The 23,387-nt window shown below is 38.7% G+C and overlaps 1 protein-coding gene across 10 annotated transcripts in view; it reads left to right on the top strand.

Moving 5' to 3' along the window:
• The window catches only part of NEK11 (NIMA related kinase 11), a 330,810-nt gene that overhangs the window by 68,702 nt on the left and 238,721 nt on the right, over window positions 1–23,387 (top strand). For all 10 annotated transcript variants that reach the window (XR_013528645.1, XM_035278793.3, XM_008983840.5 and 7 more), the window contains one exon: window positions 14,963–15,081. Coding sequence is in view for 9 of the 10 variants with exons in the window: in XM_008983840.5 (XP_008982088.3) it covers window positions 14,963–15,081 (119 nt within the window). In the remaining variant the exon portion in view is untranslated. The remainder of the gene's footprint in view (window positions 1–14,962; window positions 15,082–23,387) is intronic.

Below are 23,387 nucleotides of genomic sequence, written 5' to 3'. Positions count from 1 at the left end.
TCACACTTGGGATATTAGTGAAATTTGTTACATGGTGAACTAGAATATCTCTAAGACCATACAGGGATTTAGGTTTAACATGACATAGTCAACATTCGGTTGAGCTCCCTACAAAAGCTGCCAATTATGAAATCTTAATTATCACATTATCTTGCCATTTATAAACCAAAAAGAAACATAAAGAGAAGAGGAAAGGGAACAAAGAGTCCATAGTGACAGAGGAGAACAGTCTTGACCTGTGATCTTGGGAAAGCTGTCCACATCTTGGATGCCATTTGCTTCTAGAGAAAAATTTCCCTGGTCAACTTTACCTTGAGATCTCCAGTGGATTTACAGTCCCAAGAGTCTGGAAGGGCTCTCTTGAGTTGAGATATAGGGATCCAAGGCTTGAGGCCCTGAAATTTTTCTATAGTGTGGGTTGTGGGAAGAACTTGGCATGGTCCCTTTCAGTGGGGCTCAAGGGTAGTCTTTCTCTGGTGTTGCTTCCAAAGGACCCATGCAGTGGATTCTAGATCATGAAAGATCTAGTTGTCACCAGCTGGTGGGTCACAAAGGGTTTCTTTTACCTTCTTTAGCATAATGCATTAAAATCTTGCAATATTGAGTCATGTCAGAAGTTACAAAAGTGTGTAATTTGTGAGGTTCTCTTATTAGGGCCATATACCCGCCAGTAACTATTTTATAAGGGGTGACTCTGTGTTTTCCAAGGGGAGTGGATCTGACTGCCATCAATCAGTAATACCTTTGAACAAGGTATTTCAGTCCATTCAGTTAGCATTGCCTAATGCTATTATGCTCGTAATGCCTTATTTAACTGCTTTATAACTTGTCTAGTGAAATGAGCACTTCTACCACTGGAGATTTCTCCAGGAATATTCCATAAAGCAAACACATTTCATGAGAAACTTTTAGCTACTGTTTTATCAGCAGCCTTCCTGCATGATGGGAAACATCTGGAAAATATTCATTGAGGGTAGGAATTGAGTGATATCCATCTGTGAGTATTCAAATGATCCAGCAGGTGCTGGAAATGTACCATCTGAGTATTTTATTGTCTTGTCAAAATTATAGGTTTGACAAATCAGTCATTGGTTATAAACCATTCTAGCAATTTTAGCACAGAGAGCCTGCCAATATTTTAAAAAATAATTTGGATTATTTCATCTCTCCTATTATGAGTTAAGGAGTACAGAGCTTTTAACAATTAAAGCTTTAAGAACTCAGGAAGGACCAACCAACTGTGTCCATTAGCCCACACTTAATGCTGAATTTACATCCTTTTAAATACCAGTTGGTTTCTCAAATTTAGGCACATAGCACTGTTTATGAAATAAATCATCATAGGTAATTTGACTTGGATCAATCTTATGGAGTTCATTCAAATTTTATATTTTAACAATTTCAGTTCTGGCTGACTTAGTATGAAAACCTGCCAAAGCATTTCCTTGGCAACCAATTAATTTATGTTCTGCTTTATGTGGGGTTAGTGGTTTTTATGAACTAATCAATTTATTAGAGTTCTGGAAATTCTTATCTAATCCAATTGTATGATCTTAAGGTTATCAGAAACCTATTTTGTCAGAGTTCTTTCCATGAATCCCCTCAAAGCTGAAAAATTGAGGTTTGTAGTTGTTTTCAATAGCTTTCAGGAAAGTACCAAAGTAAAATGATTAGCTGTCTTTGGATGACAAGACTTTAAATGATAATGGTTAAATGTCTGATGAAAATTAATTATAATGCAATTAACAAGAACATTTTGTTTCCTTTTCTGTAAGTACAGTATTTTAAAATAATTAAAATTATGAGTGATAGTGTTCTATCAAGACTACCAAGTTTCTGGGAATTTCATATAATTTCTGGAAAGCATATTAGTAATGTACCCATGCAGTGTAACTTAAAGATACTTTAGCAACACTTATTATTTGACAATGCTTCCCATGCAATTTAACACATCAAATAAGGCTAGTTTAACACCTCTTTTTTTTATGGGAAGAGAGGGAAAAATTTCTTTGAGAAATTCCAGAGGTCAGTTTGGAAACTTCCAAAGTTGGTTTGAGGTCGAAAGGCCTTAATTTAGTGTTTGATTCTGAGAAGTTGTTAAAAAGTGTCAAAAGGTTTAAAATAATTAACATAGGATCATAGGTCACTGGGAACAATAGTCATTTAAGCAGCGTGATAATTAAAATACTTCAAAGAAAGTTACATAATTATAGAAAAAACTTAGCTTTTTAAATAAAGAGAACTGTTTTCTTGAGTGATCTAAAACTAAGACGACATGAAACACAGGAAATTGTCTTTTTTAAAAAAATTGACTTTTATTTTTGTTACAGAGGGTACATGTGGGGGTTTGTTACCCAGGTAGCAAACATAGTACCCAATAGGTATATTGGAGGTATATTGCACCCATGTAGCGAACATAGTACCCAATAGGTAGTTTTTCAACTCACATCCCCCTTCTTCCCTCCTCTGTCTAGTATTCGGCAGCATCTATTGCTCCTATGTTCATGTCTGTGTGCTCAGTGTTTAGCTCCCAGTAATAACATGTGATACTTGGTTTTCTGTTCCTGTATGGGTTTGCTTAGGATTATGACCTCCAGCTTCATCCATGTTGCTGCAGAGGACATAATTCCATTCCGTTTTTATGGGTGTGGAGTATTCCATGGTGTATATATCATATTTGCTTTATCCAGTCAGTGATTGGTGGGCACCTAAATTGACCCCATGTCTTTGTTGTTGTGAATAGTGTGGGGATGAACATTATGCATGCATATGTCTTTTTGGTGGAATGATCTATTTTCCTTTGGGAATATTCACAGCAGTGAGATTTCTGGGTTGAATGATAGCTGTTTTGAGCTCTTTGAGGAACCTCCAAACTGCTTTCCACAGTGGCTAAACTAATTTACATTCTCATCAACACTAGACAAACATTTCCTTTTCTCCACAGCCTTGCCATTATGTGTTGTTTTTTGACTTTTTAAAAATGGTAATTCTGACTGGTAGGAGATGGTAACTCATTGTGGTTTTGATTTGCATTTCTCCGATGATTAGTGATAATGAACATTTTTTCATAGGTTTTTTGGCCACTTGTATAACTTCTTTTGAGGTGTGCCTGTTCATGTCCTTTGCCCACTTTTTAATTTTTTTTTCCTTTCTTGTTGATTTGTTTAACTTCTTTATAGATTCTGGACATTAAACCTTTGTTGGTTGCATACTTAGTGAATATTTTATCCCATTCTGTAGGTCATTTGTTTACTCTGTTGATAGTTCCTTTGGCTGTGCAGATGCTCTTTAGTTTAATTAGGTCCCACTTGTTAATTTTGTTTTAGTTGCAACTGCTTTTGGGAACTAAGCCAAAAATTCTTTGCTAAGACCAATGTCAAGAAGGGCATTTCTTAGGTTTTCTTCTAGAATTTTTAGAGCTTGATGATTTACATTTAAATCTTTGATCAGTCTTGAGTTAATTTTTGTATGTGGTGAAAAGTAAGGGTCCAGTTTCAGTCTTCTGCATATGGCCAGCCATTTATCCCACGACCGTTTATTGACCGTGGCTTTATTTCTGAGTTCTCTGTTCTGTTCTATTGGTTTGTGTGTCTGTTTTTGTACCAGTATCATGCTTTTTGGTTACTATAGCTTTATAATACAGTTTGAAGTCAGGTAGTATGATGCCTCCAGCTTTGTTCTTTTTCTTGGGATTGCCTTTGGCTATTCAGGCTCTTTTTTGGTTCCATGTGAATTTTAGAGTAGTTTTTTAAAATTCTGCGAAGAATGATGTTGGTAGTTTGATAGGAATAGTGTTGAATCTGTAGATTGCTTAGGGCAGTATGGCTATTTTAACAATATTGATTCTTCTAATCCATATGCATGAAATGTTTTTCCATGTATTAGTGTCATCACTGATTTCTTTCAGCAGCGTTTTATATGTCTTGTTGTAGAGATCTTTAACCTCTATGGTTAGCTCTATTCCTGGGCATTTTGTTTTCTTTGTGGCTATTTTAAATGGGATTGTGCTCTTGATTTGACTGTCAACCTGGACATTATAGGTGTATAGAAATGCTGCTGATTTTTGTACATTGATTTTGTATCCTGAAACAACTAAAGTTGTTGATCATTTCTAATAGTCTTTTGGTGGAGTCTTTAGGGTGTTTTAGGTATAGAATCATATTGTCAGCAAAGAGAGATAGTTGACTTCTTTTTGGATGCCTTTTATTTCTTTCTGTTGCCCAATTGCTTGGCTAGTACTATGCTGAATAGGAGTGGTGAGAGTGGGCACCCTCATCTTGTTCCAGTTCTCAAGGGGAATGGTTCTGATTTTTGTCACTCAGTATGATGTTGGCTGAGGGTTCTTCATAGATGGCTCTTAGGATTTTGAGGTATATTCCTTTAATGCCTAGTCTTTTGATGGTTTCTATCAAGGATGTTGGATTTTCTTAAAACCATTTTCTGCATTTATTGAGATGATCATATGGGTTTTGCTTTTAATTTTGTTTATGTGGTAAGTGAATCATATTGATAGGCATATATTTAGCCAACCTTGCATCCCAAAACTAAAGCCTACTTGGGCAGAGTGTGGTGGCTCACACCTGTAATCCCAGCACTTTGGGAGGCTGAGGCATGTGGATCACAAGGTCAGGAGTACAAAAAATTAGTTGGGTGTAGTGGTGCGCACCTGTAATCCCAGCCACTCAGGAGGCTGAGGCAGAAGAATCGTGTGAACCTGGGAAGCAAAGGTTGCAGTGAGCAGAGATTGTGCCATTGCACACCAGCCTGGACAACAGTGTGAGACTCTCTCTCATAAATAAATAAATAAATAAATAAAGCTTTGTGCTATACTGCTGAATTCAGTTTGCTATGTTTTATTGAGGATTTTTGCATCTATGTTCATCATGGACATTGGCCTGAAGTTCTCCTTTTTTATTGTCTCTGCCAGATTTTGGCATTAGGCAGATGCTGGCTTCGTAGAGTGAAGTAGAGAGAAGCCCCTTCTTCTCAGTTTTTTGGAATAGTTTTAGTGGGATTGATACTAGTTCTTTTTGTACAATTGGTAGAGTTCAGCTGTGAATCCATCTGGTGCAGGACTTTATTTGGTTGGTAGGCTTTATTATTATTATTTCAGAGCTCAATATTGGTCTATTCAGAGTTGCAGTCTCTTCCTGATTCAATCTTGGGAGATTGTGTGTTTCCAGGAATATATTCATTTCCTCTAGATTGTCCAATTTGTATGTGTAAAGTTGGTCATAGTATTCTCTGAGGATCTTTTGTATTTCTATGGGATTGGTTGTAATTTCATCTTTGTCATTTCTGATTGTGCTTATTTGGATCTCTTTTTTGTTGTTAATCTAGCTAAAGGTTTGTGAATCTTGTTTTTTTTTTTTTTTAAGAAGAACCAACTCTTGATGTCATTGGCCTTTCGTACGGATTTTTGCATTTGAGTTTCATTCAGTTCTTCTCTAATTTTAGTTTTTTTTTTTCTTTTGCTAGCTTTAGGGTTGGTTTGTTCTTTTTTCTTAGTTCCTTTAGGTGCAAAGTTAAATAGTTAATTTGAGATCTTTCTAACTTCATGATAAAGGCATTTAGTACTATAAACTTCCCTCTTAACATGTTCAGCTACACCCTGGAGATTTTGGTATGTTGTGACTCTGTTTTCATTAATTTCAAAGAATTGTTTGATTTCTGCCTTAATTTTGTTGTTAACCCAGAACTTATTCAGGAGTAAGTTGTTTAATTTCCATGTAACTGTGTAGTTTTCAGAGATCTTCTTGATACTGATTTCTATTTTGATTGCACTGTGGTCTGAGAGTATGCTGGGTATGATTTCAAGTTTTTGAATTTGTTGAGACTGCTTTATGACTGAGCATGTGTTCAATCTTAGAACATGTTCCATGTGGAGAAGAGAAGCATATATATTCTGTGGTGGTTGGAGTGTTCTGTAAATGTTCATTATGTCCAGTTTGTGAAGTGTTAAGTCCATAGTTTGTTAGTTTTCTGCCTTGATGGTCTGTCTAATGCTGTCAGTGGGGTGTTAAAGCCTCCCAGTATTATTATGTGGTTGTTTAAGTCTTTTAATAGGCCAAGAAGAACTTGTTTTATGAATCTGGGTACTATTGTATTGGGTGCATATATATTTGGTATAGTTAAGCCTTCTTGTTCAATTATACCCTTTATCATTATGTAATATCCTTTGTTCTCCTTAATTTTTGATGGTTTAATATCTGGTTTATTTTATATAGGAATAGTGATGTCTGCTCTTTTTTGCTTTTTGTTTGCATAGTGAATCTTTCTCCATCCCTTTACTTTGAGCCTATGTGTATCATTACATGTTAGATGGGTGTCCTGAAGGCAGAAAATGGTTCAGTCTTGTATTTTCATCTAGCTTGCCACTCTCTCACTTATATGTGGGAAGGTTAGCCGATTTACATTCAGGGTTATTATTAATATGTGAGATATTGATCCTGTCATCATGTTAGCCGGTTGTTAGAGCTGAGATTGCTTTATAATGCCTGTGGGCTATATGCCTAAGTGTGGTTTTGTGGTAGCAAGTGTCATTCTTTCAATTCCTTGTTTAACTTAGCACTCCCTTAAGGACCTTTTGTGAGGCTGGTCTAGTTAAAATGAATTCCCTCAGCATTTGCTTGTCTGAGAAGGGTTTTATTTCTCCTTCACTTATGAAGCTTGGTTTGATGGGATATAAAATTTTTGGTTGAAATTTCTGTTATTTAAGAATGTTGAAAATCATACACCAATCTCTTCTGGCTTGTAAAATTTCTGCTGAGAGGTTTGCTGCTAGCCTGATGGGCTTCCCTTTGTACAGGACTTGACTTTTCTCTCTGCCTTTAAGATTTTTTCTTTTACCTTGACCTTGGTGAAGCTAATGACTATGTGCCTTGGGGATGGTTGACTTATATGGTGTCTAGCCAAGATTCTCTATATTTATTGGTTTTGTATGTCATCCTCTCTAGCAAGATTAGGGAAATTTTCATGGACTATATCCTCAAATATATTTTCTGAGTTGTTTATTCTCTGTCTCTCTCAGGAATACCACTGAGTCATAGATCTGATCTCTTTATATAACCTCATATGTCTCAGAAGTTTTACTCATTTTTAAAAATTATTTTTCTTTATTTTTGTCCAACTGAGTTGATTTGAAGAACCGGGTCTTTGAGCTCTGAGATTCTTTCCCTAGCTTCTATTCTTCTGTTAATACTTGTGATTATATTATGAAATTCTTGTAGTAAATTTTTCAGCTCTGGAAGCTCAATTCGTTTCTTTCTTAAAATGGCTATTTCATCTTTCAGTTCTTAGATCATTTTACTAGATTCCTTGGAATCCTTGGGTTGGGTTTCAACTCTCTCCTGAATGTCCATGAGATTCTTTGTCATTCAGATTCCATATTCTATGTCTGTTATTTCAGTCATTTCTGACTGGTTAAGAACCATTGCTGGGGAGCTAGTGGACTTGTTTGGAGGTAAGGATACACTCTGGCTCTGGGCATTGCCAGAGCTCTTGTGTTGGTTCTTTCTCATTTGAGAAGCTTGGCATTCTTTTAATTGCCGTGTAAGTTGAGTATAGTTAGTTGGCTTCATTTTGGATGTTCTCAGAGGACCAAGGCTCTATGCAGGTTCTTTATTTGTGACTGAATTCTTACTCTTAGTCTTACAGGGGGTTTTATTAGCAAAATATTTTTGTTGTTGTAGTTTGGGTTACAATCCAGTAGATGATGCTTAAGAGTATTTGCTGGTAGAGGCTCTTACTCAGCTGCATGCCTCCTTTGTGTTTCCTGCCACTTGCAAGCATGCTGTGTGGTGCAGTGGCAAGAGAGGTGATGGCTTCACCAAGTTTACTCCTGGGCCTTGTGGGAACTCCCTCCAATCACTGGGACTGTGCCTATATTTCTTTTGTTAGGTGTTTGGCTGCAAGGTTCCCTCAGTCAGGGGCTGCAGCAGGGAGATAGACCACACCTTTTCAGTCTCCCTCTGTGGAGGGAGGCATGTTTACTCCTGCGGTAGCCCAGGAACCCATGTGACTCACCCCTCTCAGTGCTGTAAGAGTGGGGGCTCCATTCCCATTCAAGTACCTTAGTACTCCCAATTCACTGCAGCTCTGGGGAGAGATCAGGCTTCTTGTTCCTTCTCCAGCTTGGGGGCAGCAGCAGTGGCAGCAATGGCATACAGCCTGCCAGTTACTTCAGGGGGTGCCACCCCAAAGAAATGCATAGCCACGGCTGATTAGAGTGATCAGCCAAGGATGGGGCAGCTGTGCTGTGGGTCCAAGTGTTGGGGGCTCTCCCTGGGGAAGACCAAATAAGACAGTTTGGCCTCTTCTCCATAGGATGACTGTGTGTGCTGTAGGCCTGCAACAATAATCAGGCTGCTTGTTCCCTTTCTAGCCAGGGTGGTGGGTGGGATGGGTAGGTACTGTGGTGGTGGCAATGACAGAGGGCCTGTCAGTTGTCTCTGGAAGCTCCACCCCAGAGAAGTACAAAACCACCACTAACTGATCAGGTGGGAGTGGGGCAGCTGCTCTGAGGGCCTGAGCTGGGAGGCCCTGCCCAATGAGGAGCAGCAAGTTCAGGGATCTGCATGGAAAACAGTCTGGCTGCCTTTCTGTATGACAACTGTGGCATGCTGGAGCCCCATCACAGTTCTTAGATTCTTTACTTTCCCCAACCTGAGGACAGCAGGAGCAGGGATTGCAGCAGTGGCAATTGCAGCAGCTTTGTTGGTTGCCTCTGGGAGCTCCGTCCCAGAAGTAAGAAGAGCCACAGCCAGCTGGAATGTTCAGGTTGGGGTTGGGTGGCTGTGTTGGGGACCCAGGCCATTGGACCTTGCCTGATAAGGTACAGTGGAGGTGAGGCCTGCAGTTCATCCTCTCCTCGGCACGGTGTATGTGGTCCCTATCTTAGAGATGCACAAGAGAGCCTGAGCTCCTTTGTTGGTAGGGCTATGGCAGCTGGCACCAGTGTGCTCAGGGATCCAGGGCTCATGGAGCTTAGTGTGGGCTTGAGCGGTAGCTCTGCACAGACTCCATGAAGTGCTCTGTGTTGATCTGGAAGCACAGGGGAGTCAGGGGGCCTCTCCTGTGCCCAGGATTGCAAAGCCCATGCAGAACTATGGTCCCTAGGGACTCTCACTCAACCTTTCCTCATGGCTGGGAGCCTCCTCTGTCTCTGCACCAATCTTCAGTGGGCAGTTGTCTTGCCTTGCTATTCTTTGCTTTCTGTGGGTCACGGTTGCTTTCTAGATGAATCAAAACATGGCCTCCTGTATAATCCACTTGAAGAACTAGTGTTTACTTGCCACTCTACCTCTTCTCCATAAGAACAGTGTGCACTAGCTGCTTCTAGTCAACCATCTTGGCAAGTCAGCCATCATGGCACTTCTCTTACTGACTTTCTTAATTATCTTGGCAAAACATAGAATATTTCCTTGGCCAATTACTTAAAAGGTAAAAACAAAATAAACAGAAAACCTTTTCACAATGTCCTATTAAAAGAAGACCAGTGTTGCAAGGAAAAGTTGTTTTAGCATAGAGGATGAAATTCTAATTTCTCTTCATTGTGTTTTGATATTAATGCCTAGTTTTTAGAAAAAATTCACATCTCATCTTAGCTAGCTTAATCACATACAAAATTTGTTTCCCAAGATTCCTCTTCTACAGACTTTCTGTATCAGTCCATTCTCACACTGCTATGAAGAAATAGCCAAGCCTGGGTAATTTATAAAGGAAAGGGGTTTAATTGACTCACAGTTCTTCATGGCCGGGGAGGCCTCAGGAAACTTACAATCATGTTGGAAGGCAAAGGAGAAACAGTTACCTTCTTCACAAGGCAGCAGGATGGAGTTAGTGCAAGCAGGGGAAACGCCAATGCTTATAAAACCATCAGATCTCGTCAGACTCACTGTTGTGAGAACAGCATGTGGGAAACTACAGCTGTGGTTTGATTATCTCCACCCTTGACACAAGGGGATTTAAAAAAATTTTTTTTTATTGCATTTTAGGTTTGGGGTACATGTGCAGAACATGCAAGACAGTTGCATAGGTACACACATGGAAGCGTGTTTTGCTCAATGCCAAATGTGGGTGAAGGGGAGAGAAGAAGAGGACACAAGGGGATTTTAAGGATTACAATTCAAGATGAGATTTTGGGTGGGGACACAGCCAAACCCTATCGCTTTCTAATATCCAGACAGGTTTTTGCCCCCCGATACTTCTTTCTCATTTTGGAGCAATTAATCATTCTACTTTAGAACAAAAATTTTTCTCTTCTTGTTTTAACAAAACAATACACATCCTCATAACTTATGCTCTTCCTTACCAAAAGCACATCTGACCTACCTTGTATACTTGCATATAAAGTTGTTTTCCTTAGTATTTCTAGTAATTTTAGTTACATATTTTAATTAGTATTCTTAGCCTTTTATGACCTTAATTTCTAGTGAACACTAGGAGGCAAGCAATTGCGAATATCATACTAGCAGTCTATAGATTGGAAAATCTGTGAATTACAATTCTATGGGTGTGTAGTTTTTTATAACACATTTTTTTTCAATGTGGCACAGAAGTATTAACAGTCCCAGCTGTCCTTAGCTTCTCTGTATTTAGGAATGGTAGAGGAAGCAAATTTAAACCTCTATCCTTTTAGAGCTCTTTTCCCCCCCATCCTTCATAAGAATGTTAAAAGTTTCCGGTATAGAAAGGACATGCTTCACATGGGTATTTTATCTTACCTCTATTTAAATCTTGTTTTCAACAATTCTGCTTGAAATGCTCATAAAGATGAGACATTAAATACCTAGGCATCACCTTAAGTTATTTTTCTTGCTGACAAGTTATGTCACATAGAGATAACATGAATTTATTTCACTAAACCTAGGGAAGAAGAGTTGTGCATCTGTATTATATTAAATGCTGACAACTCTGAAGATATGCCTGCATTAATCAAGCCAACATGCTTTTATTTACCAAAGGTTATCCAAGATTATGTAAACTTGAAAAATATTTTAGGTTTGTTTCTAAGGGTTTAAGGAATACCTATTTTGTATAAGCACTTATTTTTCTTTAAGCCAATTACATAATTCTCTTTTACGATTTAATTTTGGCAATACCGTAAGGAAAAAGAAATATCTTACACATTCATAACATACATACTGACACATATAAATATACACATAAAACAGATCTTATAGTTTTCATTTAAAAATTTTAGCCAGGTGCCAAGTACGATAGCACAAAACTTACTAATATATTAAAGGATATCTGGAACTGAACTTTATCTGGCCCGTGGAACAAGATTACCCACCTAGATGGTTAAAGTTTTTGACTGATATTTGTAGAAAAGACTTTAGTTTTTTAAATTTGCCTCCTCTAAAGAATCTTTTAAAGAGGAAGTCTTTGATTTATTTAATAGCTTAGATATTTAATACTTCTGTGTATCAATTAAAGAATGTGTCCCATTGCTTTTGTGGTATGTTGGATCCTTTCTTTCTTTTTCTTTTTCTTTTTTTTTGTAGTTTTGTTCTGTCACCAGGCTGGAGTGCAGTGGTGCAATTTCAGCTCACTGCAACCTCCACTTCCCAGGTTCAAGCAAATCTCTTACTTTAGCCTCTTGAATAGCTGGGACTACAGGCATGCACCACCCTGTGCAGGACCAGATAATTTTTGAATTTTTAGTAAAGACGGGGTTTCACCCTGTTGGCTAGGATGGTCTCAATCTCAACCTTGTGATCCGCCCTCCTTGGCCTTCCAAAGTGCTGGGAGTAGAGGCATGAGCCATTGTGCCTGGCCAGATCTTTTCTTTTCTAATGTGCCTCACAAGTGACCAGTTTTATCTGGGTTAAACTTCACTGTGGCCAGTATAATTCTAGGTTGTCCTTAGTAAGGTTAACACATTTAAAAAAATGCACACGTTCTGGGACCATAATTTCTGTACATAGAGACAATTGTGCTTATGTATGGTGTTTTTAAAGTGATAAACATTGGGTTGATATAAGAAGCTAGCAGGTGGCCGGGCGCGGTGGCCCACGCCTATAATCCTAGCACTTTGGGAGGCCGAGGCGAGTGGATCATGAGGTCAAGAAATCGAGACCATCCTGGTCAACATGGTGAAACCCCGTCTCTACTAAAATTACAAAAATTAGCTGGGCATGGTGGCGCGTGCCTGTAGTCTCAGCTACTTGGGAGGCTGAGGCAGGAGAATTGCTTGAACCCAGGAGGCGGAGGTTGCGGTAAGCCGAGATTGCGCCATTGCACTCCTGCCTGGGTAACAAGGGCAAAACTCCATCTCAAAAAAAAAAAAAAAAACAAAAAAAAAAACGCTAGCAGGCAGCTTGACTTAAGGCAAGTTTTTCTTTTCCTTTTTCTTTATCATTGTCTTTGTCTTCTTTGCTCTCCTTTCACTCCTCCTCTGAAGCTATTCAGGAAGATGGCAACATGTAGGCAACAGTGTTTCTGCCACTGGAGATGTTTTATTGTATTCAGAGAAACTAAATGAGATATACCAGAACCTTTATATATACGGAAGCCCTTCATCTATGCAGATTTCCATTCCTACAAATACTATATTTTCAATATGTGTTTGGTCGAAAAATATCAGCTTATAAGCTGATACTATAAGCTTGTGAACTGATATTTGAAGCAGAGCTATGCAGTTCAAACCTGTGTTATTCAAGGGTCAACTGTATATTTACAGGTCACCTTTCATCTGAAGGACTTTCGTCTCTACTACACAGGATGTTATAATGATCTATTGTCAAAAATGTTCTTTGTAACTTACAGAAACATGAGAGTACAGCTTATGTGGCTTAACAGAATCTGATAAACACTAGGATTAAAAAGAGGAGAAATGAAGGCAGGTTTGGAGAATGAGGAAGAAATGGTATTGTTTTAGACAAGGAGTCAAATATTCAATTCGCCATATTTTTGAATTCCAGCAAGCTTTAGAACAGTCTTCTTGGCCCAGAAAGTCTATCAGAAAGCCGTGCTTGAGCTAGACTGCAAGTGAATGTTTGCTATACTTTTGATTTGTTATGGCTCTGTGTAGGAGAGAAAATGCTAAGCAAATATTTGCACATTGTACTGTAAGGAAATAAAAAATTGATTAGAAGTGAATCAGTTGACCTCATGTTGTTTCATTAGAAGTAATTTTCTTTGGATTGTCTCGTTGCCTATAAATGTTCTTCCTTTGCATCTTAACAATGACTCTGTCATGAGCGGTCTGTGACTAGTTTCATTTTTTCCACTTAAGCTCCCCATGAGCATGGTAAGTACCTCTCCCACTCTTTATGGGGCCTGTGCTTTGGATCCTGCAAATATGTCCAAACACAGTTACATTTAATCCGTCCTTTTCTTTCGAGGAACACTTCTCAAATTATCTCTAATTTTTCAGTGTTTTATAGTAAAAGGGATCAGGTCCAAGGTTTCTCTAAGAGAATTTAGCATTTAACATTTTTATTTTTACAATAATTGAAATACATCAATACAAGCATATTCAGAAAGGGCATTGTATCAGACATGGCCAGGCTATTTTAGATGTTTGTCATTTTTTTTATCATAGTTTTTGGATTTTATAATAGGTATTTTACTATTTTACCTATTGCCAGTGAGTGATAGGATAGAAATTGACTAAATGCTTGAATGATGTGCTTGGGTTCCCATGTAGATTCACAGTTAGTGTATTCCTTAGGGTTTTGCTATAGTTTTATAGAGGAAAGGAGAATTCAGTCATCCCAATGCACATGGTTCCCTGGGCATACCAAACTCGAAAGAATCTATACTACAGCAGCTGTATGCACAATGTAAGTACCAATTTAGTTCCACCAAAAAATCATCACTTTATATTAAATTAATGTCACTCATTTGAATTTTATTGGGCAGACTTTTTAAGTTCCTGTATGTTAAGATTCTATAATTATATACAACTCTGAGTGTAAGAGAAGTTATTGCTAGTTTTATGTGTGTGCATATTTAGGTAATATAAAAAATAATTTAGGGTTTTTTCCTTGAGTGATATCATTAGTTAAAGCCTTTAAAACAGATTTTATGGAATAATTACTAACACTAGGGGAAAGAGCTAATCTCCATTCTGATTTGTGCAGGGTGACTGGGTATTCAGGGAGAATAAGGGAGTAGGGAAGAGGAACAGCAGGGGCCTGAGCAAAGTCAAGGAAGTGAAAAATTGCAAAAATCAGAAAGTGGAAGCTGGTGCCTTAAAATCATGTGGGTTTGTTAACTGTTGCTCATCAAAGTTAGATTCCTAACCTTCCTTAGAAATTGGGAGACAAGAACCTTATCTTCAGGTGTTGACTGGAACAAACAGTCAATTCTTTTGTCTACTTTGAGTTTTCTCAGGCAGGAACTTTAAGGGGTGGGAGGGTAGAACCATTCTAGGGATGTGGCCTTGGGCTTTTAGAAACTGTTAATACATTCATGTTTTTTCAAGTCTTTATAAGTCAAGGTTGAGAAGAGTGCGTAGATGAACCTGAATAGACTTTGGTTAAAGAGAGAATCTTTGGCCGGGCGTGGTGGCTGACGCCTGTAATCCCAGCACTTTGGGAGGCCAAGGCGGGTGGATCACGAGGCCAAGAGATCGAGACCATTCTGGTCAACATGATTAAACCCCGTCTCTACTAAAAATACAAAAAAATTAGCTTGGCATGGTGGCGGGTGCTTGTAATCCCAGCTACTCAGGAGGCTGAGGCAGGAGAATTGCCTGAACCCAGGAGGCGGAGGTTGCAGTGAGCTGAGATCGCGCCATTGCACTCCAGCCTGGGTAATAAGAGCGAAACTCTGTCTCAAAAAAAAAAAAAAAAAAAAAAAAAAGAGAGAGAGAATCTTTGTAGTGATAATTACAGAGTGAGTGGCACTTTCTTATTATAAACAGTGACTGCTATGTATTAACTGTTGTCAAGTGAGCTTGATTTTTAAATATTAGCTGAAAAACTATGAAATATTATGCTCTTCATTTTAGGGCCGAGATCTGGACTATAAAATTCAGGAATATAAAGAAGCTGGAAAACTGTTTCCAGAAAATCAAATAATAGAATGGTTTATCCAGCTGCTGCTGGGAGTTGACTACATGCATGAGAGGTATGTTTATTTGCTACTGGGAACAGGATCTATTTTTAACAGTCATGTTTGAACTTGAAAAGTGAGATTTTTTTCTATAATTGAAACAAGTTCAAAGGTATATGGCTGTAATTAAACATCTCTAATATGTTTAAGAAAACGGTTGACTGATTATATCTAGAGGATTTACTTGTGTAGCTTTTTGTTGCTGTTCTGAAAATCAAGTAGACCTTGAATACAAAACAGAAATTTGTATTAAACACATTTCATTATATCTGATCATCTCCTATGAATTACAGGAAGTTCTCAGATACCTGTGGCATGCTATGAATTTATTGTATCTTACAGCAGGTTTGAGTTGTAAATATCTTGGCATGCCACAAATGAATCATGTGGTCACCTTGGAATGTGTCAGTGCACACTTAGCTAGGTTATTTAGCCTCAGAGAGAGAAGTATTCAGATAGAAAGTCAGTTTTGATGTGAAGTATCTGGTGATGAAGGTCAATTATTTTGATTATCTATGATTTACATTTACAATCTCTGACTCAAAAAATGTATTTTAAAACTCTTGATGATTTTTTATAGGTCAAAAGTAAGAAGTTTTAGGAGTTAAATGTTTTAGAGATGCATAATATGATAATACGTTTGAAAAGATGGACATGCATAGACAAAAAAGAATGGATACTTGGAGGGTGTCTATGGTAGCTTTCACCTTGGGAGCGGGTGTAAAACATGGTACCATTCTTCTTGAATGAAAGGGGTGATTTTTTTTTTTTTTTTGAGACAGAGTTTTGCTGTTGTTACCCAAACTGGAGTGCAATGGCACGATCTCGGCTCACCGCAACCTGCGCCTTCAGGGTTCAAGCAATTCTCCTGCCTCAGCCTCCTGAGTAGCTGGGACTACAGGCGCACACCACCATGCCCAGCTAATTTTTGTATTTTTAGTAGAGACGGGATTTCACCTTGTTGACCAGGATGGTCTCGATCTCTTGACCTTGTGATCCACCCACCTTGGCCTCCCAGAGTGCTGGGATTATAGGCATGAGCCACTGCACCCGGCCGAAAGGGGTGATTTTTAAGGCACACCAAGGTCTAGCCATCCATTGATGTCAAATTGCTTAAATGTGTCATCTGTACTTTCCGAAAGCATAAAATGTAATCGGATCATTCTGTAATTTGCCTTATAGCTTCTAAAACACTTGCTTGTTGATACAGATAGCTCCTGATTTATTGACTGACACCTCATAAACAATCTGTTGGATGATGTCAGACTATCTTAAGAAATCTTTTTATTATAAGATTATTTGACTTAAAAGAATCAAATAATCTTTTAATAAGCTACCCAAAGTTGCTGACTATAAAACTTCCAGTACATCCATTTATATTAGTATTTCTTTTATTTTCCTTACTACTTCTTGGCATATTGTTAGGTTATACACAAGAAAAACAACTAAAAAAATAACGCATATTAAGATGCTAACTATGGTGTCATATGCACAAAATGAAATCTGGTTGATTTAAGAACCCAAATATTTTCCATAACCTTTAAGACTGCTTAGTAATAGTAAAAATAAGTGAGTTTAAAATAACCCTTTGAACAGAGGCTTATAAGTTATTGATCCTTTAATATTAAAAGAAAGTCATTAATTGAGACTAAATATTTGGATATTTGTGAATCTGTGAAACTGAAATACAATCCTTTGTGATTCAGGTAACAAGTGATGGTGCTTCTTAGTGTTACTATAACCAATTATTGTAAAGTTTTTATGTATAAAGAAATTATGGTTTTATATCTGTTTATTCATTCCTTTGTTAGTAATAAATTAAACATAAGTCTCAACTTCAAAGAGCTATTAGTAAGCTAGCAGACATAAAATATGTACCCTTATAGCTATAAGCCATGTGCCATGGTAGATGTACATGATTCAGTGTCTCCACCACTCACTAGATTCATGACTGTGAGCAAGCTGGTCATGAGAGCAAGCTCTCCTCTCTGAACCTGTTTTCTCACCTACTAGGTTGGTGCAAAAATCATTGTGGTTTTTGCTGTTATTTTTAATGACAAAAGCCACAATTATTTTTGCACCTACCTAATATGAAATAAGGATTATAATGGGACTCTCCTTGCTTACATTATAGGGTAGAAAATATGCATGAGATACGGTACAGTTTAAAAGTTTGCAAAATGTTAACCTCTATGTGATTTTGTTGTTTATGGTTATAATTTAATATAGAAGTGAGAGCACAGACATCAAAAGGGGTTTTAAAAACAATGACAATAACAAGTGTTGGTAAGCATATGGAGCACCTGGAATTCTTTTATGTTGTTAGTAGGGTATACATTGAATACAAACACTTTTGAGAAATGTTTGGCAGTACTTTCTAAGCCAAACATAAAAATACCTATGACCCAATAATTCTATTCTTAAGGGTAGAAATGAGTGTTGATGTCCAACAAAGGGTATACAGAAATGTCCATAGAAGCCTTATTTGTAATAGTGAAAACACTCAAAAATATTCATCTACAGTGGAATGGTTACATGAGTGTGGTATGACCCTATAATGGACTTTTAAAATTACTATTCTATAATTTAAAAACAACAGACAATTAATAATCAGCTTGACTTGGGTGAATCTCAGAGGTCATAGGTAGGATGAAAGAAGCCGATGCAAAAGAGTATATACTACATGACTGCATTTATGTGAAGTTCAAAAACAGGCAAAACTAATCTTAAGGTGAGTCAGAATAGAGATTACTCTTGGAAAGGGGTTTTGACTGGAAGGGGCACAAAGAAACCTTCTGGATGCTAGAAGTGTTTTATATCTTAATCTGGATGGAGGATTACAAGAATGGAATATATGTTGATATATATGTAAAACATCATCAAATCTAAGATTTTTACATTTAAATGTAAGTTATACTCTAGTTTAAAACAAGTGATAAAAGTGCCAACAAAAATACAATTTAAGTGTTATAGGAGATCAGAAGAGAGATAGTGTTTTTATTTGGGGAATCATTGAAGACTTCTTCTTGGAAGAAGTAGCATTTGACACAAGGTAGGTTTTGATTATGATAAAAAATGGGTCAGAGCTTTCCAGGTATAGGGAACAGAGCCCAGGCAGAGGTGGGAAAACATGAAACTTGTAGAGAGAATGGTGAGTGGCTCTATTGGGAAGGCTCTTGAAGTAATGAATAAAGTTGTTGGCAAAGATAGGCTGAGGCCAAGAGGGCTTTATTTTGGAGCATAGACATTGAATTCCACAAGAGCTTTTTGAGTGGAGTTATATAATATTGCCAGAGTTTGCTGCAGGAAGGTTAGAGGACAAATTATCCCAAGGAGAGAAGGTAACTTGGGTTATCAGTCAGTAACCTTTCATCATATCCATGCATGAGACTGTGAGACCTAAACCAAGCTGGCAGAAGTAGGTAGAATGAGGGAGGATGAGAATGAACTCAGTAAGTTGAAATGACTGAAATTAAGTGGATCTGTCAGATGTGATAGAAGGTCAAAGATGAACCTGAGGTTTTGTTTTTGGATGAATGAGAAGTTAGAAAGACAGGTTTGAAACAATAGTGATGAGTTTAATTGTGAATATGCTGAGTAAGAATATGCAGAGAGAAGGAGAAGGAGAGGAGAGAGAGAGAGAGAAGGAGAATGAGAGAAGGAAGTCAGAAGTGAGACCCCGGATCTTGGGGAAACTTCATGGCTTGACTTTGGGTTCCTACAATATCAGACCCCTGAAACAAAGACTAGGGTACAAATAGATGTTTTAGGAATTAATCTTAGAAAGCAGAAGCCAGTGAGTGGGAAGAGTGAGAAGGAGAAGCCAGAAAAGCTGTGCAGAATGTATTATTGAACGAGTGGCTGCTGTCGGTAGAGGGATACAGAGGCAGACTCTTCTAATAGTGTTGTAGGCTTTGGGTTTCTCTTCCTGCATCCTTCCTGACTTTTTGGAAAAAGAAAAAAAGCAAACTTGCTTAAATATAACTATTGTTTTCTAGCACTATTGCAAATTTCCTCTTGAAAAATTTCTTGCATTTCTAGGAATTTGGAGTGAGAAGAGGGAGGAAGGTGTCTTAATCTTGATCTAATTTTAGAGTGGTTTTTAAACAGAGCAGTTATATTATTCCTGATTGTAAATGTATGATCTGTGTTTCACTTCTGTTGGTTTTCTTTTTCTTTTTTTTTTTAATTGCATTTTAGGTTTTGGGGTACATGTGAGGAACAGGCAAGATAGTTGCGTAGGTACATACGTGGCAGTGTGATTTGCTGCCTTCCTCCCCTTCACCTATATCTGGCATTTCTCCCCATGCTATCTCTCCCCAACTCCCCACCCCCTGCTGTCTCTCCCCTATTCCCCTCAACAGACCCCAGTGTGTAGTGCTCCCCTCCCTGTGTCCATGTGTTCTCATTGTTCAACACCCATCTATGAGTGAGAACATGTGGTATTTCATTTTCTGTTCTTGTGTCAGTTTGCTGAGAATGATGGTCTCCAGTTTCATCCATGACCCTACAAAGGACACGAACTCATCGTTTTTGATGGCTGCATAATATTCCATGGTGTATATGTGCCACATTTTCCCAGTGCAGTCTATCATCGATGGGCATTTGGGTTGCTATTGTAAACAGTGCTGCAATGAACATTCGTGTGCATATGTCCTTATAGTAGAACGATTTATAATCCTTTGGCTATATACCCAGTAATGGGATTGCTGGGTCAAATGGAATTTCTATTTCTAGGTCCTTGAGGAATCGCCATATTGTCTTCCACAATGGTTGAACTAATTTACACTCCCACCAGCAGTGTAAAAGTATTCCTATTTCTCCACATCCTCTCCAGCATCTGTTGTCTCCAGATATTTTAATGATTGCCATTCTAACTGGCGTGAGATGGTATCTCAATGTAGTTTTGATTTGCATTTCTCTAATGACCAGTGATGATGAGCATTTTTTCATATGTTTGTTGGTTTTCAATATTTAATTTAGTATGAAACATGTTTCCTTCAGAAAATAAACTCATTTATCTTAATTATCTGATTAAAAAAAATTTTGAATCCAAAAGAGTGATTTTTTAGCCTATGGCATAAACATTTATAAATAATGACGTTAAAAAGCCAAGGCTGTTCACAGTTCACTGAAAGGTACTTTGAGAATGTAGCACTAAAACATGGTTTTGCTGAAGGGAGTCATGCTGCATTAACAAAACTCCAATGTCAGCGGCTTACATCAGCAATCATTTCTTGCTCATGTTGCATATTGACAGATATGGGTCATCTGCGAGACTGCTCTACATGTCTTCATTCCAGTACCCAAACTGAAGGAGCAGCCCTTATCTGGGACGGACTTTACTCCTGCTGGAGGGAAAAGCGAGAGAGTGGAAACCCTTAAGGGCTCTTAAAGCTTTTGCTCAGACAAGACAATCATCCAGTCTGCTCACGTGTCATTGACCAGAGAAGTCACATGGCCACTCCTAATGTCAGAGGGGTGGGGATGCCTCTTCCTCCCAAAGGGAGCCCTCACTGCAAGGAGTAATAAGTGTGAATACTTGGGAACAAGAATAAGTCTACTACAGTGTTTCACTCAGCTTATTTTTTTTTTTTTTTTTTTGAGGTGGAGTTTCGCTCTTGTCACCCAGGCTGGAGTGCAATGGCGCGATCTTGGCTCACCGTAACCTCCGCCTCCTGGGTTCAGGCAATTCTCCTGCCTCAGCCTCCCGAGTAGCTGGGATTACAGGCACATGCCACCATGCCCAGCTATTTTTTTGTATTTTTAGTAGAGACGGGGTTTCACCACGTTGACCAGGATGGTCTCAATCTCTTGACCTCGTGATCCATCTGCCTCGGCCTCCCAAAGTGCTGGAATTACAGGCGTGAGCCACCGCGCCCAGCTTTAAAATGAAATCTTTCCAATTACAGATGATATATATAGGCTTGTCTACAAAGCATTATTCTAGTTTTCTCCATGTATGATCTACAGTATATATTAAAATATATTTTGAAAATGACATAAATTGGCTTACACATGAGTTAAGAAGATTACCCTGAAAACAATACATGTGAAGAGATTAGGTTTGTTGGAAAATCATTGCAAACATTTTAGTTTATATATATGATGGTTGATTTTATGTGTTGAATTGACTAGGAAGTAGGTGCCCAGAATTAAACATTGTTCCTAGATGTGTCTTTGGAGATGATTCTGAATGAGGTTAGCATTTGAATCTGTGGACTCAGTAAAGTAGATTGCACTCCCCAGTGTGGGCAGGCATCATCCAATCCCTTGATGGCTTTAATGGAACAAAAGACTGAGAAAGGAGGAATTTGCCCCTGTGTTCCTGCCTTATTACTTGAGCTAGACATCTCATCTTCTCCTACCCTGGGACTGGGATTTACACCACAAGCTCCCCTGGTTCTCAGTCCTTTGGGACTGAATTACGCCACTGGCTTTCCTGGGTCTCCAGCTTGTAGACAGCAGATTGTGAGGCTTCTCAGCCTCCCTAATTCGTGAGCCAATTCTTCATGATAAATCGTTTGTCATTAGTTTCTCCGGAGAACCCAGACTAATACAGTGTAGCTGCAGAGGAGATAATGAAGACTCTGGAACCACTAGGAAGAATGAAGTTACAGAAAAATGAAGAATCTGTTCACTCCTTTGGAGCTTTCCTGTACTTATTTTAATTTGGTTTATTTATATGTTACTCTAAATGTATAACATATGGCCTAAACACATAAATAATGATATTAAAAGTTGAGAATATTCACGATTCACTAAAAGCTATCTTGAGAATGTGGCACTGAAACCCATTTCTGTTCTGAGCAGGGAGATCAGTTAACGTCAATTTCTTAAGGAAAAGGACAGAGCAGCCTCTCTGCAGAAGGCCCACCTGCTGGTGGTCTCAAGGCCTTGTTGATTTTGGTGCTTTCCCAGTGGAGGGGAGAACAGGGCTCGGGCATTTACTCCAAGATGGTTTCCTCATCACCTCATTTCCCAGCCAGCTCGGTGGGCTATTGTGGTAGAGTGGCTAAAATGTTCCCTGAAAGGTCGTGTTAAGAACTCATTTTTAATGTAGTGAAGCTTCCAGGGAAGAGACAGACTTGAAAATCGAAGTCAGTAAATATGACTGTGGAAGGAGGTGTCCTACCCCAGATTTGAAGATGGAAAAGCAGAGAGAAGTTGTGTCTAGTGTTACTGGAGACTCCTGCTTTCTCCTGGTCCTCACTTCTTGAGGATATCCTGCAGTCACTTTTTCAAGGCAACCTCACCCCTGAACCAGGTGTAGGCACAGTGCTGATGTACTGGCAGTGGCCCGTAGTTTGAGGAAGACCTGACCCTGCTTCTGACTTACAATAGAGGACTCATTTTGTTAGTGAGGGGACATGAGACAGATGAAGAAAGGCAGGTGCCTTAGTGCTTGGGACAGGGGCCACATGACAGAGACCAGTAACAGGAGTTGCCTAGGTTGTGTGTCACAAAAGAGCCATTGGCTTTGCCAGCACCTTTGGCAAGAAGAGTTTGTGATCCACCCTGATATAAGGGCTTACGGGAAGGTGAAGGGAACTGTCCATACCTTCTCCACAGTTCTACCTTGGGCTGGAGACCTCCACAGACTGTTCTTTACCTAGCATTGGCTCTGGAGGCTGGGGAAGAATGAACTGATGGGGAGATGGAGATGGGATTTTTAGCATGAATTTGAACCACAAACTGTCAGCAAATCTTAACCAGATCACTTGGGTATCATGAAACATAGAAATGAGAGGGACATACCACACGAACATATATGGTATGGTGCACATGAAATAATAGATGGAGAACTGTGTTGAGCTTTTTAGAAGAACAATTTTATGTAAACTGTCTGTATTGCCTGTTACCTTATCATTTCTTGGATTTCATTTTCATATACCTCAAAGGAATGGATATTAGCCAAGCAGGACAAAATTATGCTGGCCCATATTGACTTACTGTAACCACAAAGCCAGTAAATTATGAGTTTGTTTTTTCTGAGTTGGAGTCTTGATCTGTCACTCAGGCTGGAGTGCAGTGGTGCCATCTTGGCTCACTGCAACTTCTGCTTCCCAGGTTCAAGCGATTCTCCTGCCTCAGCCTCCCAAGTCGCTGGGATTATAGGCGTATGCCACCATGCCCAGCTAATTTTTGTATTTTTAGTAGAGATGGGGTTTTACCATGCTGGCCAGGCTTGTTTCGAACTCCTGACCTTGTGATCTGCCCACCTTGGCCTCCCGAAGTGCTGGGATTACAGGCATGAGCCACCGTGCCCAGCCAATTATGATTTTTCAATAGATATTTAGCAAATAGCTTGATACCTGGTT

Source organism: Callithrix jacchus, chromosome 17, assembly GCF_049354715.1.
Source record: "Callithrix jacchus isolate 240 chromosome 17, calJac240_pri, whole genome shotgun sequence".
Classification (NCBI taxonomy): Eukaryota; Metazoa; Chordata; class Mammalia; order Primates; family Cebidae; genus Callithrix; species Callithrix jacchus.
This window is presented reverse-complemented; position numbering and strand designations above follow the sequence as displayed.